The following is a 17,264-nucleotide window of genomic DNA, read 5'->3' on the forward strand; positions in this document are numbered from 1 at the left end:
ATATTCACAGTTTTGAGGCTAAATGCTCTGCTTTATATGTTTTTTCAATATTTAACTTTATTGATTATTATTTGGTTGGTTTTGTTTGTTTGTTTGTTTCATTCTTTAATAGCAGAAGTGATCGTGGAATCACTCATGGCCAGAGTGAGTGTGTGTGAATACTTCTGCACATGTAATACTTCTAACGCATCATTGTTTTGATACTAAGGCACATAATGTAGGTGAGCCACTATACAAAGGACACCATTTATCTCAATGAAAATGTGTGGATTGTCTGAATAAAATCACAGTGAGTTTATCCTCTCTATTGACTGAGATGTTTGGTGGCATAGAAAAAGAGAGAGGAGAGAGAGGGGGAGGGAGAAGAGAGATACCCCTCTATGTCGCTGATCTCTCATTCAAGACAAGAAGAATAAACAAACAAATCCCACTCTATGGGCTACAACAACATTAATGATTGGGAGAACCTTTAACCCTAATCATAAACACAAACCCTAAAACGTAAAGGGATACTTCGGGATTTTGGCAATGAGGCAATTTATCTACTTCCCCAGAGTCAGATGAACTAGTGGATACCATTTTTTATGTCTCTGTGTCCATTATGAAGGAAGTTAGAGGTAGTTTCACGAGCCAATGCTAACTAGCGTTAGCGCAATGACTGGAAGTCTATGGGTATTTGCTAGCATTATCAAGTTCATCTGACTCTGCGGAAGTAGATAAAGGGCCTCGTTGCCAAAATCCCGAAGTATCCCTTTAACCTCAACACTAGCCAATGAAAAAGCAGAACCATTTGTGGTTTGAGCCTGTAGAGGGGGCCTGTTTTCTATCTCCAGATCAGCTCATTATATATTTGACCACCAGCAGAGGATGTTTAGTAGGTGAGCTCCTTAGGGACTTCCCAGGTGAACTCACTCCGGCCAAAGTGGCCGTAGCACGCTGTGTTCTGGTAGATTGGCCTCTTCAGGTTCAGTTCCCTGTGGAGAGAGAGATAAAACACACCTGTAACAGCATTTGATACACAAATGTACACTACCACCTCTTCTGTAACGTAAATGTCCACACAAATCTCTCAATGACAAGATAAGCATGACTTACATGAACTGAGTGACCTGAAACTTTAGAGGGGTTTGCAGCTCTCGAGACGGGTTCTTTAATTGATAATACGAACAAAAATTGACCTTAAACCTGATATAGACCTCTATGGTTAAGTCATTGTTGTGTGAGATTATCTATGTGTTACAAACAACAGTTTTCCTTTGATGACGTCAAGATGGTGTGACTGCAGAGGTGAGGTGTTTACCTGACGATGACACCAGGTCGTAGGTCAAAGTTCTTGTTGACGATATGCAGCAGCTCTCTCTCAGACTTCTGTGACGAGCCGTAGGTGAACACGGAGATGGACAGAGGGTGGGCCACTCCGATGGCGTAGGATACCTACAGTCACACAGACAGAATGCCCTCAATGCTCATGTCAACATTTTGAGACAACCACTGATAAAACCTACAACGGTAGTGACAATCATGAGAACATAAAGTCAAAAGTCATAAGCTGATGTCAGCTCTGTCAGGAGAACTGATGTATTTGGTTGCTATTTTATTGAGGAGGAGAACTAGGAAAACCAGGAGAACCATGATAAGACCTCACCTGAACCAGCACCCTCCTGCACAGTTTGGCCATGACCAGGGACTTGGCCACCCAGCGGGCAGCATAGGCAGCCGAGCGGTCCACCTTGGAGAAGTCTTTACCAGAGAAAGCTCCACCACCGTGGGCCCCCCAGCCTCCGTACGTATCAACGATGATCTTCCTACCCGTCACTCCAGCATCACCCTGGCGGAGGAAGAAGATAGCAGGAGTTTATATTATGTTTATCCAATTTGTAAGTCGCTCTGGATAAGCGCGTCTGCTAAATGACGAAAATGTAAATGTAATGTTTGTTTTGAGGTTTGATCTTGCACAACATCCTTTGGTCTTTAAAGAATGAGCTGTGTGTGTGTATGCAGGTGAGGTAAGTGTGGTCCTCTGTAGCTCAGCTGGTAGAGCACGGCGCTTGTAACGCCAAGGTAGTGGGTTCGATCCCCGGGACCACCCATACACACAAAAAAAATATATATATGACTGTAAGTCGCTTTGGATAAAAGCGTCTGCTAAATGGCATGTTATTATTATATTATAAGTGAACTTGTGTCTGTTTACATGCGTGATTGCACCCATTTCGGTTATGACATTCACCTGGGGTCCTCCGATGACGAAGCGTCCACTGGGCTGCAGATGGTAGATGGTCTTATCATCCAGGTACTTAGCTGGAACTACTGCCTTGATCACCTGATAGGAGGGAATGATGTAGATCATTTTTATGGAGCCTTTCAATATGCATTAAAGTACTTTACATTGCATCCACTACCAGAGCCACACATACAGATACTTTGGCCAAGTATAGAAAATATCCTTGAATTGGAATTTCAATTAACTTCCTAGTCGTAGCACCTAGTACGTACCTTCTCCTTGAGCACCGTCTTCTGTTCCTCCAGGCCGATGAAGTCATCGTGTTGAACAGAGATGACCACGGTGTGGACCCTCATAGGGATCACTGCCCCGTTCTCCTGCTGATAGTGTACTGTCACCTGATGAAGAAGAGGAGATAGCGATGAGAGGGAGGGATGGAGGGGGGAAAACAGGGGATGAGATGAGATATGTTATCATATTTGTTCTGCTACATGTTTTTTGTTTGTTTAAATTTTTAGGGGGTAGATCAGCTTTAATATTGCAGATAGATTGTAGCTTCCATCAATGTAATTGTCTGCATAGTTTCCAATCCCCCATATATTTTTTTATAAATAAATATTCACATACATACACATATATTCAGTGCATTCGTAAAGTATTCAGACCACTTGACCTTTTCCACATTTTGTTACGTTACAGCCTTATTCTAAAATGGATTAAATAGATTTTTTCCTTCATCAATCTACACACAATACCCCATAATGACAAAGCAAAAACAGGTTTTCAGAAATTGTTGCACATTTATAAAACCTAAAAAACAGAAATATCACATTTAATTAAGTATTCAGACCGTTTACTCAGTACTTTGTAGAAGCTCCTTTGGTAGCGATTACAGCCTCAAGTCTTCTTGGGTATGACTCTACAAGCTTGGCACACCTGTATTCGGGGAGTTTCTCCCATTCCTCTCTGCAGATAATCTCAAGCTCTGTCAGGTTGGATGGGGAGCGTTGCTGCACAGCTAATTTCAGGTCTCTCCAGAGATGTTAGATCGGGTTCAAGTCCGGGCTCTGGCTGGGAAAGGACATTCAGAGACTTGTCCCGAAGCCACTCCTGTATTGTCTTGACTGTGTGCTTAGTGTCGTTGTCCTGTTGGAAGGTGAACCTTCGCCCCAGTCTGAGGTCCTGAGCGCTCTGGAGCAGGTTTTCATCAAGGATCTCTCTGTACTTTGATCCGTTCATCTTTGCCTCGATCCTGACTAGTCTCCCAGTCCCTGCTGCTAATAAACATCCCCACAGCATGATGCTGCCACCACCATGCTTCACCGTAGGGATGGTGCCGGGTTTCCTCCAGACTTGACGCTTGGCATTCAGGCCAAAGAGTTCAATCTTGGTTTCATCAGACCAGAGAATCTTGGGCTGTCATGTGCCTTTTATTGAGGAGTGGCTTCCGTCTGGCCACTCTACCACAAAGGCCTGATTGGTGGAGTGCTGCAGAGATGGTTGTCCTTCTGGAAGGTTCTCCCATCTCCACAGAGGAACTCTAGAACTCTGTCAGAGTGACCATCAGGTTCTTGTTCACCTCCCTGACCAAGGCCCTTCTCCCCCGATTGCTGAGTTTGGCCGGGTGGCCAGCTCTAGGAAGAGTCTTGGTGGTTCCAAACTTCTACCATTTAAGAATGATGGAGGCCACTGTGCTCTTGGGGACCTTCAATGCTGCAGAAATTGTTTTGTATCCTTCCCCAGATCTGTGCCTCGACACAATCCTGTCTCGGAGCTCTACGGATAATTCCTTCGACCTCAAGACTTGGTTTTTGCTCTGACATGCACTGTCAACTGTGGGACCTTATATAGACAGGTGTGTGCCTTTCCAATGTCCATGTCCAATGATTTGAATTTACCACAGGTGAACTCCAATCAAGTTGTAGAAACATCTCAAGGATTATCAATGGAAACAGGATGCACCTGAGTTGAATTTCGAGTCTCATAGCAAAGGGTCTGAAGACTTATGTAAATAAGGTATTTCTGTTTTTTATTTTTAATACATTTGCAAAACTTTCTAAAAACCAGTTTTTGCTTTGTCATTATGGGGTATTGTGTGTAGATAAAAAAAACAAAAAAACATTTAACCCATTTTAGAATAAGGCTGTAACGTAACAAAGTGCTCTTCCAAGCGTTGTAGGTGAGCAGTCATCACTCGTGTGGGACACTTACTGATGTTGTTTTCTGTTAGTAACATGCACAGCTGAGGGAAGGGGGCATGGTTCACTTTTGAAAGACTTTCCAATAAGAATGGTTTCCTCTGAATCCACTGTTTCGGTCACTCATCTATAGAATGTTTTTGTATTTCCCATGCATGCTTGCGTTCAGTTCGTTCAGTTTCCCAAGTATGTCTGTTACATAGGCAAGGAGACACATTTTATTTTCATTACACAGATATATATATATATTTTTTACATCCATTGTGAATGACAACAGTTCCTCTCTCAATGCGAAAAATCACTCCAACTCGAAACCACCAATGATTATTATTATTTTTTAAATCTATTTTAGAATAAGGCGTAATGTAACGTAACAAAATGTGGAAAAAGTCAAGGGGTCTGAATACTTTCCGAAGGCACTGTATATATAAATATACACATACATAAACATACATACGTATAATGTATTATTTTCCACTAACCCTACCACCCCTCCCCTAATTGGAGTAAACTAATGAACAACAACACTTCAACTTCTACTTCCAGCTTATACATACTATATACATTTTACGGACACAATCTATTTTACAATAGTTTCTTTTGTTTGTTTTTAGTCCTGTTCTTCCTCTACCCTCAACCTCTCCCATCTATTTCTGATGTCCATCCAGTTTGATTTCTATTTGCCATATATTTATAACTGTACTGTTTCACAAAAGTTCTGAACCTACAGTTGAAGTTGGAAGTTTACATACACTTAGGTTGGAGTCATTAAAACTAGTTTTTCAACCACTCCACAAATTTCTTGTTAACAAACTATAGTTTTGGCAAGTCGGTTAGGACATCTACTTTGTGCATGACACAAGTAATTTTTCCAACAATTGTTTACAGACAGATTATTTCATTTATAATTCACTCTATCACAATTCCAGTGGGTCAGAAGTTTACATACACTAAGTTGACTGTGCCTTTAAACAGCTTGGAAAATTCCAGAAAATGATGTCATGGTTTTAGAAGCTTCTGATAGGCTAATTGACATAATTTGAGTCAATTGGAGGTGTACCTGTGGATGTATTTCAAGGCCTACCTTCAAACTCAGTGCCTCCTTTGCTTGACATCATGGGAAAATCAAAAGAAATCACGCAAGACCTCAGAAAGAAATTGTAGACCTCCACAAGTCTGGTTCCTACTTGGGAGCAATTTCCAAACGCCTGAAGGTACCACGTTCATCTGTACAAACAATAGTACGCAAGTATAAACACCATGGGACCATGCAGCCATCATACCGCTCAGGAAGGAGACGCGTTCTGTCTCCTAGAGATGAACATACTTTGGTGCGAAAAGTGCAAATCAATCCCAGAACAACAGCAAAGGACCTTGAGAAGATGCTGGAGGAAACAGGTACAAAGGTATCTATATCCACAGTAAAATGAGTCCTATATCGACATAACCTGAAAGGCCGCTCAGCAAGGAAGAAGCCACTGCTCCAAAACAGCCATAAAAAAGCCAGACTACGGTTTGCAACTGCACATGGGGACAAAGATCGTGCTTTTTGGAGAAATGTCCTCTGGTCTGATGAAACAGAAATAGAACTGTTTGGCCATAATGACCATCGTTATGTTATGAAAAAGGGGGTGGCTTGCAAGCCGAAGAACACCATCCCAACTGTGAAGCACGGGGTGTCACGGTTTCGGCCGAGGCTGCCTCTCTTCCTTGCTCGGGCAGGCTTCGGCGTTCGTCGTCTCCGGAATACTAGCTGCCACCGTTGCATGTTTCTATGTTCGTTTGCTTTTGTCTGATTGTTGTTACACCTGTTATCGTTTAGTGTAATTAGTGTCCTATAAGTTCTCGTTGTGTTTGTCTAGCGTTGTGTGTGATTGTTTTCACTGTTGTGCGCTTAGCTTTTGTATGTACAGTTTGCTCGGTTGAGCTGCTCTCCATTCTGTGTTTTTGGAGTATTTTGTCGCACGTATTTTGTGCGCCCGCTTTATTTCGCCTGTGTGCGGAGTTTCTCGCCTCAGGGCATTTGTTTTTGTGCTGTGTTTTGTTGCCAAACAACTAAAGGCTTTTGGACTTACTTTGTGCGTCCTGCGCCTGATTCCACCACCACACCCACCTACAGCTACACTGACAGAATCACACACCATACTCGATGGAGTCAGCAGGAGCCGCAGCAGCACAGGCGACGTTGGAGGACAGGATCCGCGAACAAAATGACCAGATCCTGCGGATGGGGTCCGCACTGCAGGAGGTGATCACCACCATCCGAGGCTGGGAGACCCGAGGGACTCCTCCACCGCCATCCTCCCTGCCCGCACCATCGGCAGGTCAGCCCAATCCCGCTCCGGAACCCAGAGGAGTTCGGCTCTCGCTCCCGAGGGCCTACGATGGGACCGCGGCCGGTTGTCAGGGATTCCTTCTCCAGGTGGAGCTTTACCTGGCCACCGTGCACCCGGCGCCCTCGGGACACGAGAGCGTGTCCGCCCTGATCTCCTGCCTTTCCGGGAAGGCGTTGGAATGGGCCAACGCAGAGTGGAGGAGAATCGACGCGAACACCATCACCTACGACGAAGTTCTCCCGCCGCTTCAGGGCGGTGTTTGACCATCCCCGGAGGGGAAAGCGGCGGGGAGCGTCTGGTCTGCCTCCGGCAGGGGAAGAGGAGTGCCCAGGAGTTCGCCTTGGAATTCCGTACTCTAGCGGCGGATGCAGGGTGGAATGAGCGGGCTCTCATCGATCACTACCGATGTAGTCTACGCAAGGACGTCCGTAGGGAGCTGGCCTGTAGGGACACCAGCTTCTCGTTCGACCAGTTGGTCGACATGTCCATCAGGCTGGATACCCTGCTAGCTACCCGCGGGACGTCCCCGAGGGGGTCCGTCCATTTCACCCTCCAGCGCCTCCGAGCCGTGCCCCATGGAGCTCGGGGCGCTGGCGCTAGAGAGAGGAGGGGTCGGCTTACGGGGGGGTCCATCTCCTGCACCAACTGTGGTCGGGGAGGACACACCGCGGCTAGGTGCTGGGGATGGCCTCCTAGGGGAGAGGACGACAGGTCCCGCACTGGGGAGTCCTTCCAGGTGAGTAGGCGCCCCACTCACCCAGAGCTCTCTGTTGCACATTTCTGTATACCTGTGCGTTTTCCACAGGTAGCACCTCATTCCCAGCATAAGGCGCTGGTAGATTCAGGCGCGGCTGGGAATTTTGTTGATAAGAAGTTTTGCTTAGCCTTAGGGATTCCCCTTCTCCCTGTTGACGTTCCCTTCCCCGTTCATGCCCTAGATAGCCTTCCGTTGGGTGCGGGCTTGATCAGGGAGGTCACTGCGCCACTTAGGATGTGTGCGCAGGGGGGTCATCAGGAGATGATCCAGCTATTTCTGATCGACTCGCCTGCGTATCCGGTGGTGCTGGGCATGCCCTGGTTGAGTACCCATAACCCATCTATTTCGTGGCAGGAGAGGGCTCTGATGGAGTGGTCTGCCCAGTGTGTGGGTCGATGTTTAGGCGTTTCCGTAGGGGCTACCTCGGTGGAGAGTCCAAACCAGGTGCCCGCATTGCACGTTCCCCCTGAGTATGGGGATTTGGCTATTGTGTTCAGTAAGTCGAGGGCGACGCAGTTGCCTCCCCATAGGCAGGGAGATTGTGCGATAGACCTCCAGGCAGGAGCTGCGCTCCCACGGAGCCATGTGTATCCTCTGTCTCAGGAGGAGAAGAGAGCTATGGAGACGTACATAGACGAATCTCTGAGACAAGGATACATACGGCCCTCCACTTCCCCTGCGTCCTCGAGTTTCTTTTTTGTGAAGAAAAAGGATGGAGGATTACGCCCGTGCATTGATTACCGTGGTCTCAATCAGATCACGGTGAAGTACAGTTATCCACTCCCGCTGATTGCGACCATGACGGAGTCATTGCACGGGCGCGTTTCTTCACTAAATTAGATCTCAGGAGCGCGTACAACTTGGTGCGCATTAGGGGGGCGATGAATGGAAGACAGCCTTTAGTACCACCTCGGGCCATTACGAGTATCTTGTCATGCCATACGGGTTGATGAACGCTCCTTCAGTTTTCCAACCCTTCGTGGATGAGATCTTCAGGGACATGCAGGGGCAGGGGGTGGTCGTGTACATCGATGACATTCTCGTGTACTCGCCTACCCGAGTCGAGCATGTGGCCCTGGTGCGCCGAGTGTTGCGGAGACTGTTGGAGCACGACCTGTATGTCAAGGCAGAGAAGTGTCTGTTCTTCCAGGAGTCGGTCTCCTTTTTGGGTTATCAGTTGTCTGCGCCAGGGGTGAAGATGGAGGTAGACCGGGTGTCAGCCGTGCGTAATTGGCAAACGCCAACCACTGTGAAGGAGGTGCAGCAGTTTTTGGGGTTTGCGAATTATTACCGGAGGTTTATCCGGGGTTTTGGACAGGTGGCAGCTCCCATAACGTCTCTTTTGAAGGGGGGTCCGGTGCGTCTGCAGTGGTCAGCCGAGGCGGACAGGGCGTTTGGGAGGCTGAAGGACCTGTTTACCTCGGCTCCGGTGCTGGCGCATCCGGATCCCTCTTTGCCATTTCAGGTAGAGGTGGACGCGTCAGAGGCCGGGATAGGAGCCGTGCTGTCGCAACGGTCCGGCGCGCCACCTAAACTCCGCCCCTGTGCTTTTTATTCCAAGAAGCTCAGTCCGGCGGAGCGAAACTATGACGTGGGGGACAGGGAGCTGTTAGCCGTGGTACAGGCCCTAAAGGTGTGGAGGCACTGGCTTGAGGGGGCTCAACACCCTTTCCTCATTTTGACGGACCACCGTAACCTGGAGTACATCCGGGCAGCGAGGAGGCTGAACCTCGCCAGGCGAGGTGGAATATGTTTTTGACCCGGTTCACATTTAAGATCACGTACATCCCTGGGTCACAGAACGGTAAGGCAGACGCACTGTCTCGGCTGTATGACACGGAGGAGAGGTCCGTGGAGCCCACTCCCCATACTGCCGGAGTCGTGTCTGGTGGCACCGGTAGTGTGGGAGGTCGATGCTGAACTCGAGCGGGCGTTACGCACCGACCCTAGTCCACCTCAATGCCCGGAGGGTCGGAAGTACGTTCCGCTCGAGGTTCGGGATCGATTGATCTATTGGGCTCACACGTCACCCTCCTCTGGACACCCTGGTATCGGCCGGACAGTGCACTGTCTTAGTGCCAAGTACTGGTGGCCCACGTTGGCGAGGGATGTGAGGGTTTATGTTTCCTCCTGCTCGGTGTGCGCCCAGTGTAAGGCGCCTAGACATCTGCCTAGGGGTAAGTTACTACCCCTGCCCGTTCCACAACGACCATGGTCTCACCTCTCGGTGGATTTCCTCACTGACCTTCCTCCTTCACAGGGGAATACCACTATACTGGTCGTTGTGGACCGGTTTTCTAAGGCCTGTTGTTTGCTCCCTATGCCGGGCCTTCCTACTGCCCTGCAAACCGCCGAAGCACTATTCACCCATGTGTTCCGGCACTACGGGGTACCCGAGGATATTGTGTCTGATCGAGGTCCCCAATTTACCTCCAGAGTCTGGAGAGCTTTTATGGAGCGGTTGGGGGTCTCGGTGAGCCTCACCTCGGGTTACCACCCGGAGAGTAATGGGCAGGTGGAACGCGTGAACCAGGATGTGGGTAGGTTTCTTAGAACATACTGCCAGGACCGGCAGGAGGAGTGGGCAAGGTACGTTCCCTGGGCCGAAATGGCCCAGAATTCCCTACGTCATTCCTCCACTAACCTAACCCCTTTCCAATGTGTGTTGGGTTACCAGCCGGTTCTGGCACCTTGGCAGCAGAGCCAGATCGAGGCTCCTGCGGTGGATGAGTGGGCGCGGCGCTCAGAGGAGACATGGAACGCTGCACACATCCACCTGCAGCGGGCCCTCCGTCGTCATAAGGCGAGCGCCGATCTCCACCGCAGTGAGGGACCGGTGTACGCACCTGGTGATCGAGTCTGGCTCTCTACCAGAAACCTGCCCCTCCGCCTGCCCTGTCGGAAACTGGGTCGGCGGTTTGTAGGGCCATTTAAAGTCCTGAGAAGGTTGAACGAGGTGTGTTACAAATTACAACTACCTGTTGAGTATAAAAGTATTAACCCCTCGTTCCATGTGTCTCTTCTCAGGCCGGTGGTAGCTGGCCCACTCCAAGAAAGTGAGATCAGGGAGACTCCTCCGCCCCCATTGGACATCGAGGGGGCACCGGCGTACTCCGTGCGGTCCATCTTGGATTCGAGACGTCGGATGGGGGGTCTCCAATATCTAGTGGAGTGGGAGGGGTACGGCCCGGAGGAACGGTGCTGGGTGCCGAGGAGAGACATTTTGGACCCGTCTCTCCTGACGGAATTCCATCGTGGGCACCCGACGCACCCTGCTCCGCGTCCTCCTGGTCGTCCCCGAGGCCGGAGTCGGCGCACGTCTGGAGCCGCGCGTCAAGGGGGGGTACTGTCACGGTTTCGGCCGAGGCTGCCTCTCTTCCTTGCTCGGGCAGGCTTCGGCGTTCGTCGTCTCCGAATACTAGCTGCCACCGTTGCATGTTTCTATGTTCGTTTGCTTTTGTCTGATTGTTGTTACACCTGTTATCGTTTAGTGTAATTAGTGTCCTATAAGTTCTCGTTGTGTTTGTCTAGTGTTGTGTGTGATTGTTTTCACTGTCGTGCGCTTAGCTTTTGTATGTACAGTTTGCTCGGTTGAGCTGCTCTCCATTCTGTGTTTTTGGAGTATTTTGTCGCACGTATTTTGTGCGCCCGCTTTATTTCGCCTGTGTGTGGAGTTTCTCGCCTCAGGGCATTTGTTTTCGTGCTGTGTTTTGTTGCCAAACAACTAAAGTCTTTTGGACTTACTTTGTGCGTCCTGCGCCTGATTCCACCACCACACCCACCTACAGCTACACTGACACAGGGGTGGCAGAATCATGCTGTGGGGGTGCTTTGCTGCAGGAGGGACTGGTGCACTTCACAAAATAGATGGCATCATGAGGAAGGAAAATTATGTGGATATATTGAAGCAACATCTCAAGACATCAGTCAGGAAGTTAAAGCTTGGTCGCAAATGGGTCTTCCAAATGGACAATGACCCCAAGCATACTTCCAAAGTTGTGGCAAAATGGCTTAAGGACAACAAAGTCAAGGTATTGGAGTGGCCACCACAAAGCCCTGACCTCAATCCTATAGAAAATTTGTGGGCAGAACTGAAAAAGTGTGTGAGTACAAGGAGGCCTACAAACCTGACTCAGTTACACCAGCTCTGTCAGGAGGAATAGGGAAAAATTTACCCAACTTATTGTGGGAAGCTTGTGGAACGCTTCCCGACTCGTTTGACCCAAGTTAAACAATTTAAAGGCAATGCTACCAAATACTAATTGAGTGTATGTAAACTTCTGACCCACTGGGAATGTGATGAAAGAAATTAAAGCATAAATAAATCATTCTCTCTACTATTATTCTGACATTTCACATTCTTAAAATAAAGTGGTGATCCTAACTGACCTAAGACAGGGAATTTTTACTAGGATTAAATGTCAGGAATTGTGAAAAACTGAGTTTAAATGTATTTGGCTAAGGTATTTGTAAACTTCCGACTTCAACTGTAAGTACAACTTTTGTATGACCCACGCTTTTAGTGAGAGGTCTAATGCTTTAATATTTAATAATTTCTGCCCTCCGAATTCATATTCATTATATAAATAGGCCCTTTTAATTTTGTCTGGCTTGCCATTCCAAATAAAATTGAATATCTTTTGCTCTTATAATTTAAAAAACAGGCCGCTAGGAGTAGGCAAGACCATGAGCAAATAGGTAAACTGGGATATGACTAAAGAGTTAATCAGGGAGATTTTTCCTTTCCATGGTAGGAAGATCTCATCTATTTTTGCTATCTTTCTATTAAAATGTATTGGAGTGAGATCATTTCTTTCTTTTTCGGGATATGTATACCGAGTATGTCCACATCACCGTCAGACCATTTTATAGGTAAACTATGCGGTAATGTAAAGGTTTTATTTTTTTGTGATCCAATACGTATTATAGTACATTTATCATAATTTGGTTGTAATCAAGAGAGGTTAAAAAAGTATCTAGATCCTCTATGAGGCTGTGGAGGGATCCAAATTGTGGATTTTTAAAGAAAACATGAATCATCACCTTTGTTTTTAAGCCCTGGATTTCTAACCCTTTGATATTATTGTTGGATCTGATTTTAACACCTAACAATTCGATGGCAATAATAAATAGATATGCCGATAGTGGACAACCTTGTTTTACTCCTCTTGACAGTTTAAAACTTTCTGCGAAGTAGCCATTATTTACTATTTTACACCTAGGGTTACTATACATAGCTTTAACCCATTTTATAAGAGATTCTCCAAAATTGAAATATTGCAGGCATTTATATATAAACTCCAGTCGTACTTTATCAAAAGCCTTTTCAAAGTCAGCTATGAATACCAGGCCTGGTTTCCCAGATTTTTCATATTGTTCTATTGTTTCCAGTACTAGTAATATCCGACAATACCTTTTTAATTCTATGCGCTATGCATTTTGCTAGAATTTTTGCATCACAACACTGAAGGCCTCCAATTTTTTTAATGGACTGAATTTTTATATTTACCACTTGGATCCTGTTTCAGTAATAATAACCTTGTTGAGTGTCTGATAATCTACCATTTATAGAGGAGTGGTTAACACATGCTAATAATGGTCCTCTGAGTATATCAAAAAAGGTTTGGTATACCTCCACTGGTATGCCATACAGCCCTGGAGTTTTCTCGGACTTAAAGGCTTTAATTGCATCAAGAAGTTCCTCCTCTGTAATTTGACCTTCACATGAGTCTTTCTGTACAGTTGTTAATTTTACATGATTAATAGAACAAAAATACACACAATTAGCTTCGGTTAGTGGCGATGGAGGAGACTGAAACAAAAACATATGCTTAAAGTACTTTACTTCCTCTTTCAAAATATTGTTTGGTGAATCATGGTTGACTCTGTCATTTGTAACAAGTTTCAGTAAATTCTTTTTGGTAGCATTTCTATGTTGAAGATGTAAAAAGAATTTGGTGCATTTATCCCCATATTCCATCCAGTTCCCTTAATTTTTTATAATATATTACACTTGGTCTTTCTTGAATAAGTTCCTCCATTTCTTTTTGTTTTTCCTCTAACTCATTCTGAGCCTCTATGGTAACGTTTTTATTGTTATCTATCTGTACTGTTAGTCCTTCCATTTCCTTTGTTAATATGGACTCTTTTGACCTAAATTGCTTTTGTTTTAGAGATGAGTACTGAATTTCATGGCCTCTAAAGGCACATTTAAAAGTGTCTCATACAATAAGGGGATCTGCTGTACCTATGTTATGTCGTAAAAAGTCAGTAATAAATTATTCTGTCCTAGTTAAAAACAGTTATCATCCGATAGGCTTTGATAACATTTCCAATATCCTCGCCACATGGAAATTCTGTAAGAGTAATATACATTGCAATTATTTGATGGTCCAACCGCATTTTGTCCCCTGTCAACACTTTTTAAACTTTTGGTGCCAGAGAGAATGACATAAGAAAGTAGTCAAGACGACTAGCTTGATTGAGCCTCCGCCATGTACAGTGCCTTGCAAAAGTATTCACTCCCCTTGGCATTTTTCCTATTTTGTTGCATTACAACCTGTAATTTAAATTTATTTTTATTTGGATTTCATGTAATTGACATACACAAAATAGTCCAAATTGGTGAAGTGAAATGAAAAAAATAACTTGTTTCAAAAGATTCAAAAAAATAAATAACGTAAAAGTGGTGCGTGCATATGTATTCACCCCCTTTGCTATGAATACCCTAAATAAGATCTGGTGCAACCAATTACCTTCAGAAGTCACATAATTAGTTAAACAATGTCCACCTGTGTACAATCTAAGTGTCACATGATCTGTCACATGATCTCAGTATATATACACACCTGTTCTGAAAGGCCCCTGAGTCTGCAACACCACTAAGCAAGGGGCACCACCAAGCAAGCGGCACCATGAAGACCAAGGAGCACTCCAAACAGGTCAGCGACAAAGTTGTGGAGAAGTACCGATCAGGGTTGGGTTATAAAAAAATTATATGGCACCACAACAAACCTGCCAAGAGAAGGCCACCCACCAAAACTCACGGACCAGGCAAGGAGGACGTTAATCAGAGAGGCAACAAAGACACCAAAGATAACCCTGAAGGAGCTGCAAAGCTCCACAGCGGAGATTGGAGTATCTGTCCATAGGACCACTTTAAGCCATAAACTCCACAGAGCTGGGCTTTACGGAAGAGTGGCCAGAAAAAAGCCATTGCTTAAAGAAAAAAATAAGCAAACATGTTTGGTGTTCGCCAAAAGCCATGTGGGAGACTCCCCAATCATATGGAAGAAGGTACTCTGTTCAGATGAGACTAAAATTGAGCTTTTTGCCATCAAGGAAAACGCTATGTCTGGCGCAAACCCAACACCTCTCATCACCCCGAGAACACCATCCCCACAGTGAAGCATGGTGGTGGCAGCATCATGCTGTGGGGATGTTTTTCATCGGCAGGGACTGGGAAACTGGTCAGAATTGAAGGAATGATGGATGGCGCTAAATACAGGGAAATTCTTGAGGGAAACCTGTTTCAGTCTTCCAGATATTTGAGACTGGGACGGAGGTTCACCTTCCAGCAGGACAATGACCCTAAGCATACTGCTAAAGCAACACTTGAGTGGTTTAAGGGGAAACATTTAAATGTCTTGGAATGGCCTAGTCAAAGCCCAGACCTCAATCCAATTGAGAATCTGTGGTATGACTTAAAGATTGCTGTACATCAACGGAACCCATCCAACTTGAAGGAGCTGGAGCAGTTTTGCCTTGAAGAATGGGCAAAAATCCCAGTGGCTAGATGTGCCAAGCTTATAGAGACATACCCCAAGAGACTTGCAGGTGTAATTGCTGCAAAAGGTGGCTCTACAAAGTATTGACTTTGGGGGGGTGAATAGTTATGCACGCTCAAGTTTTCTGTTTTTATGTCTTATTTCTTATTTGTTTCACAGGAAAAAATATTTTGTATCTTCAAAGTGGTAGGCATGTTGTGTAAATCAAATGATACAAATCCCCAAAAAATCCATTGTAATTCCAGGTTGTAAGGCAACAAAATAGGAAAAATGCCAAGGGGGGTGAATACTTTCGCAAGCCACAGTATATCTCAATAGGTCAGGATATTTAAGCCTCTATATATCCACAAGTTCCAATATATCCATGACATTCGTGATTTCCTTAAGTGCATGAGGGTGAAGGTTTGTGGTGTGATTTCCTTATGGTCCATAGAGGTATTTAAAACCGTATTATAATCTCCCACCATAATAATTTAGTCTTGTATTGCTTGTAGGGTTGATCAATTATTATATATATTTTCAAAGAAGCATGGATCATCATTATTTGGACCGTATAGGTTAATGAGCCATATCTGTTTATGGTCCAATAACATGGACAATTTGCACATTCGGATCAAAATTACTGTTAATTGATATCATCACATGTTCTGCTACGTGTTTGTCTTTATTATGTTCAGTCCTGAAGCCAAGACACGTGCCTGTCAATGTTATCAGATTTCGAGGGCCTTGGTAAACTTCACTTCACTTAAGACATGTGGATGGCTTTTATATAATGTTCTGGCTGCATCAACCAATCAATGAATCAATTGGAGTTCACCAGTCTGGAATCAACTCAGAAAGGCAAATTTACAGCTGCTGGAATTCACCTCTCACAAGATCCTATTTTGGGCCATTCCTTTTCCAGCCCCCTTCAAAAATACCCCTAAAACTGGAGACCCTTCCCTCTTCACTCCCCACTCATAAGAACTCAGGAACTTGAGAATTGCCCATAAGGTTACAGCTGCCTGAGGAAGGAATCCATTGGATTTTGGTCTGTTCCATTTCAGCTCCTTGCCCCTTCTCCCAACTTGGACCCTAGACGTGTAGTTTTGGGCAACCTCAGTGGAGCTTCCACCACATTACTGACACCTCTCCAATCCTTTCAGATCTGTGAACATTGAAGGGAGTAGATGCTAAGAAAATAGGTAGGAGCTAAGAGAAGGGTTTAGAGGTTGTAATGGAACCAGACCGTTTGCTGTGATTGACGAGACCACAGCCGATCTCCTTTGCTCCAGACGTGTTACTACATGGGGTCAGGGTTAGGGGTCAACTCATTCCCACTCAGGGGTAAAAACAGACTAGTCACATGGTCTCATGGTAACACCTTCCTAGTGGCAACCTCTCAGTGGGGAGTCATGGGTTCAGATGCAGGTGCATCTGTGTGTTGGGGACCACATGTCTCTCTCTCTCTCTCTCTCTCTCTCTCTCTCTCTCTCTCTCTCTCTCCTTACTGTCTCTCCCTTTCTCTTTCTCTCTATATGCAACCCACAACCTCTCTCCTCACATATCCCCCTCAGATAGAGAAAGAGGGAGAGAGAGAGAGTTAATTGGTAATTCTCTCAGTCTCACCTGTGTTTTTGAGTCGGGGCGGAGCCAGGGGATGGTTCCGTTGCGTCTGAGTTCGGCCATCTTGGAATTGAGTTTGTGAGCCAGGACGATGGTGAGAGGCATGCACTCCTCTGTCTCATCTGTAGCGTAGCCAAACATCAGACCCTGGTCTCCAGCTCCCATATCCTCCTCTTTCCTGTCGATGTGGACACCCTGAGCGATGTCTGGACTCTGCTGCTCCAGAGCCACCAACACATTGCACGTTTTATAGTCAAAACCTGGGGAGAGAGAGAGGAGGGAGAAAGGTAGAGACATAAAGAGAGAGAGAGGGGGAGAGAGAGGAAGAGAAAGATGGAGGAAGAGAGAGACAGAGTG

At 45.8% G+C, this 17,264-nt stretch overlaps 1 protein-coding gene across 1 annotated transcript in view; it reads right to left on the reverse strand.

Moving 5' to 3' along the window:
- Positions 1-684: 684 nt before the first annotated feature.
- LOC121574735 (S-adenosylmethionine synthase-like) overlaps positions 685-17,264 on the reverse strand; it is a 62,642-nt gene continuing 46,062 nt past the window's right edge. Inside the window, exons 4-9 of the mRNA XM_041887291.2 lie at positions 16,911-17,167; positions 2,497-2,622; positions 2,231-2,323; positions 1,646-1,828; positions 1,301-1,434; positions 685-974 (exon numbers count right to left, since the gene is read on the reverse strand). Of these exons, the coding sequence (XP_041743225.1) occupies positions 872-974; positions 1,301-1,434; positions 1,646-1,828; positions 2,231-2,323; positions 2,497-2,622; positions 16,911-17,167 (896 nt within the window). The 3' untranslated portion in view covers positions 685-871. The remainder of the gene's footprint in view (positions 975-1,300; positions 1,435-1,645; positions 1,829-2,230; positions 2,324-2,496; positions 2,623-16,910; positions 17,168-17,264) is intronic.

Source organism: Coregonus clupeaformis, chromosome 1, assembly GCF_020615455.1.
Source record: "Coregonus clupeaformis isolate EN_2021a chromosome 1, ASM2061545v1, whole genome shotgun sequence".
In the NCBI taxonomy this organism is placed as follows: Eukaryota; Metazoa; Chordata; class Actinopteri; order Salmoniformes; family Salmonidae; genus Coregonus; species Coregonus clupeaformis.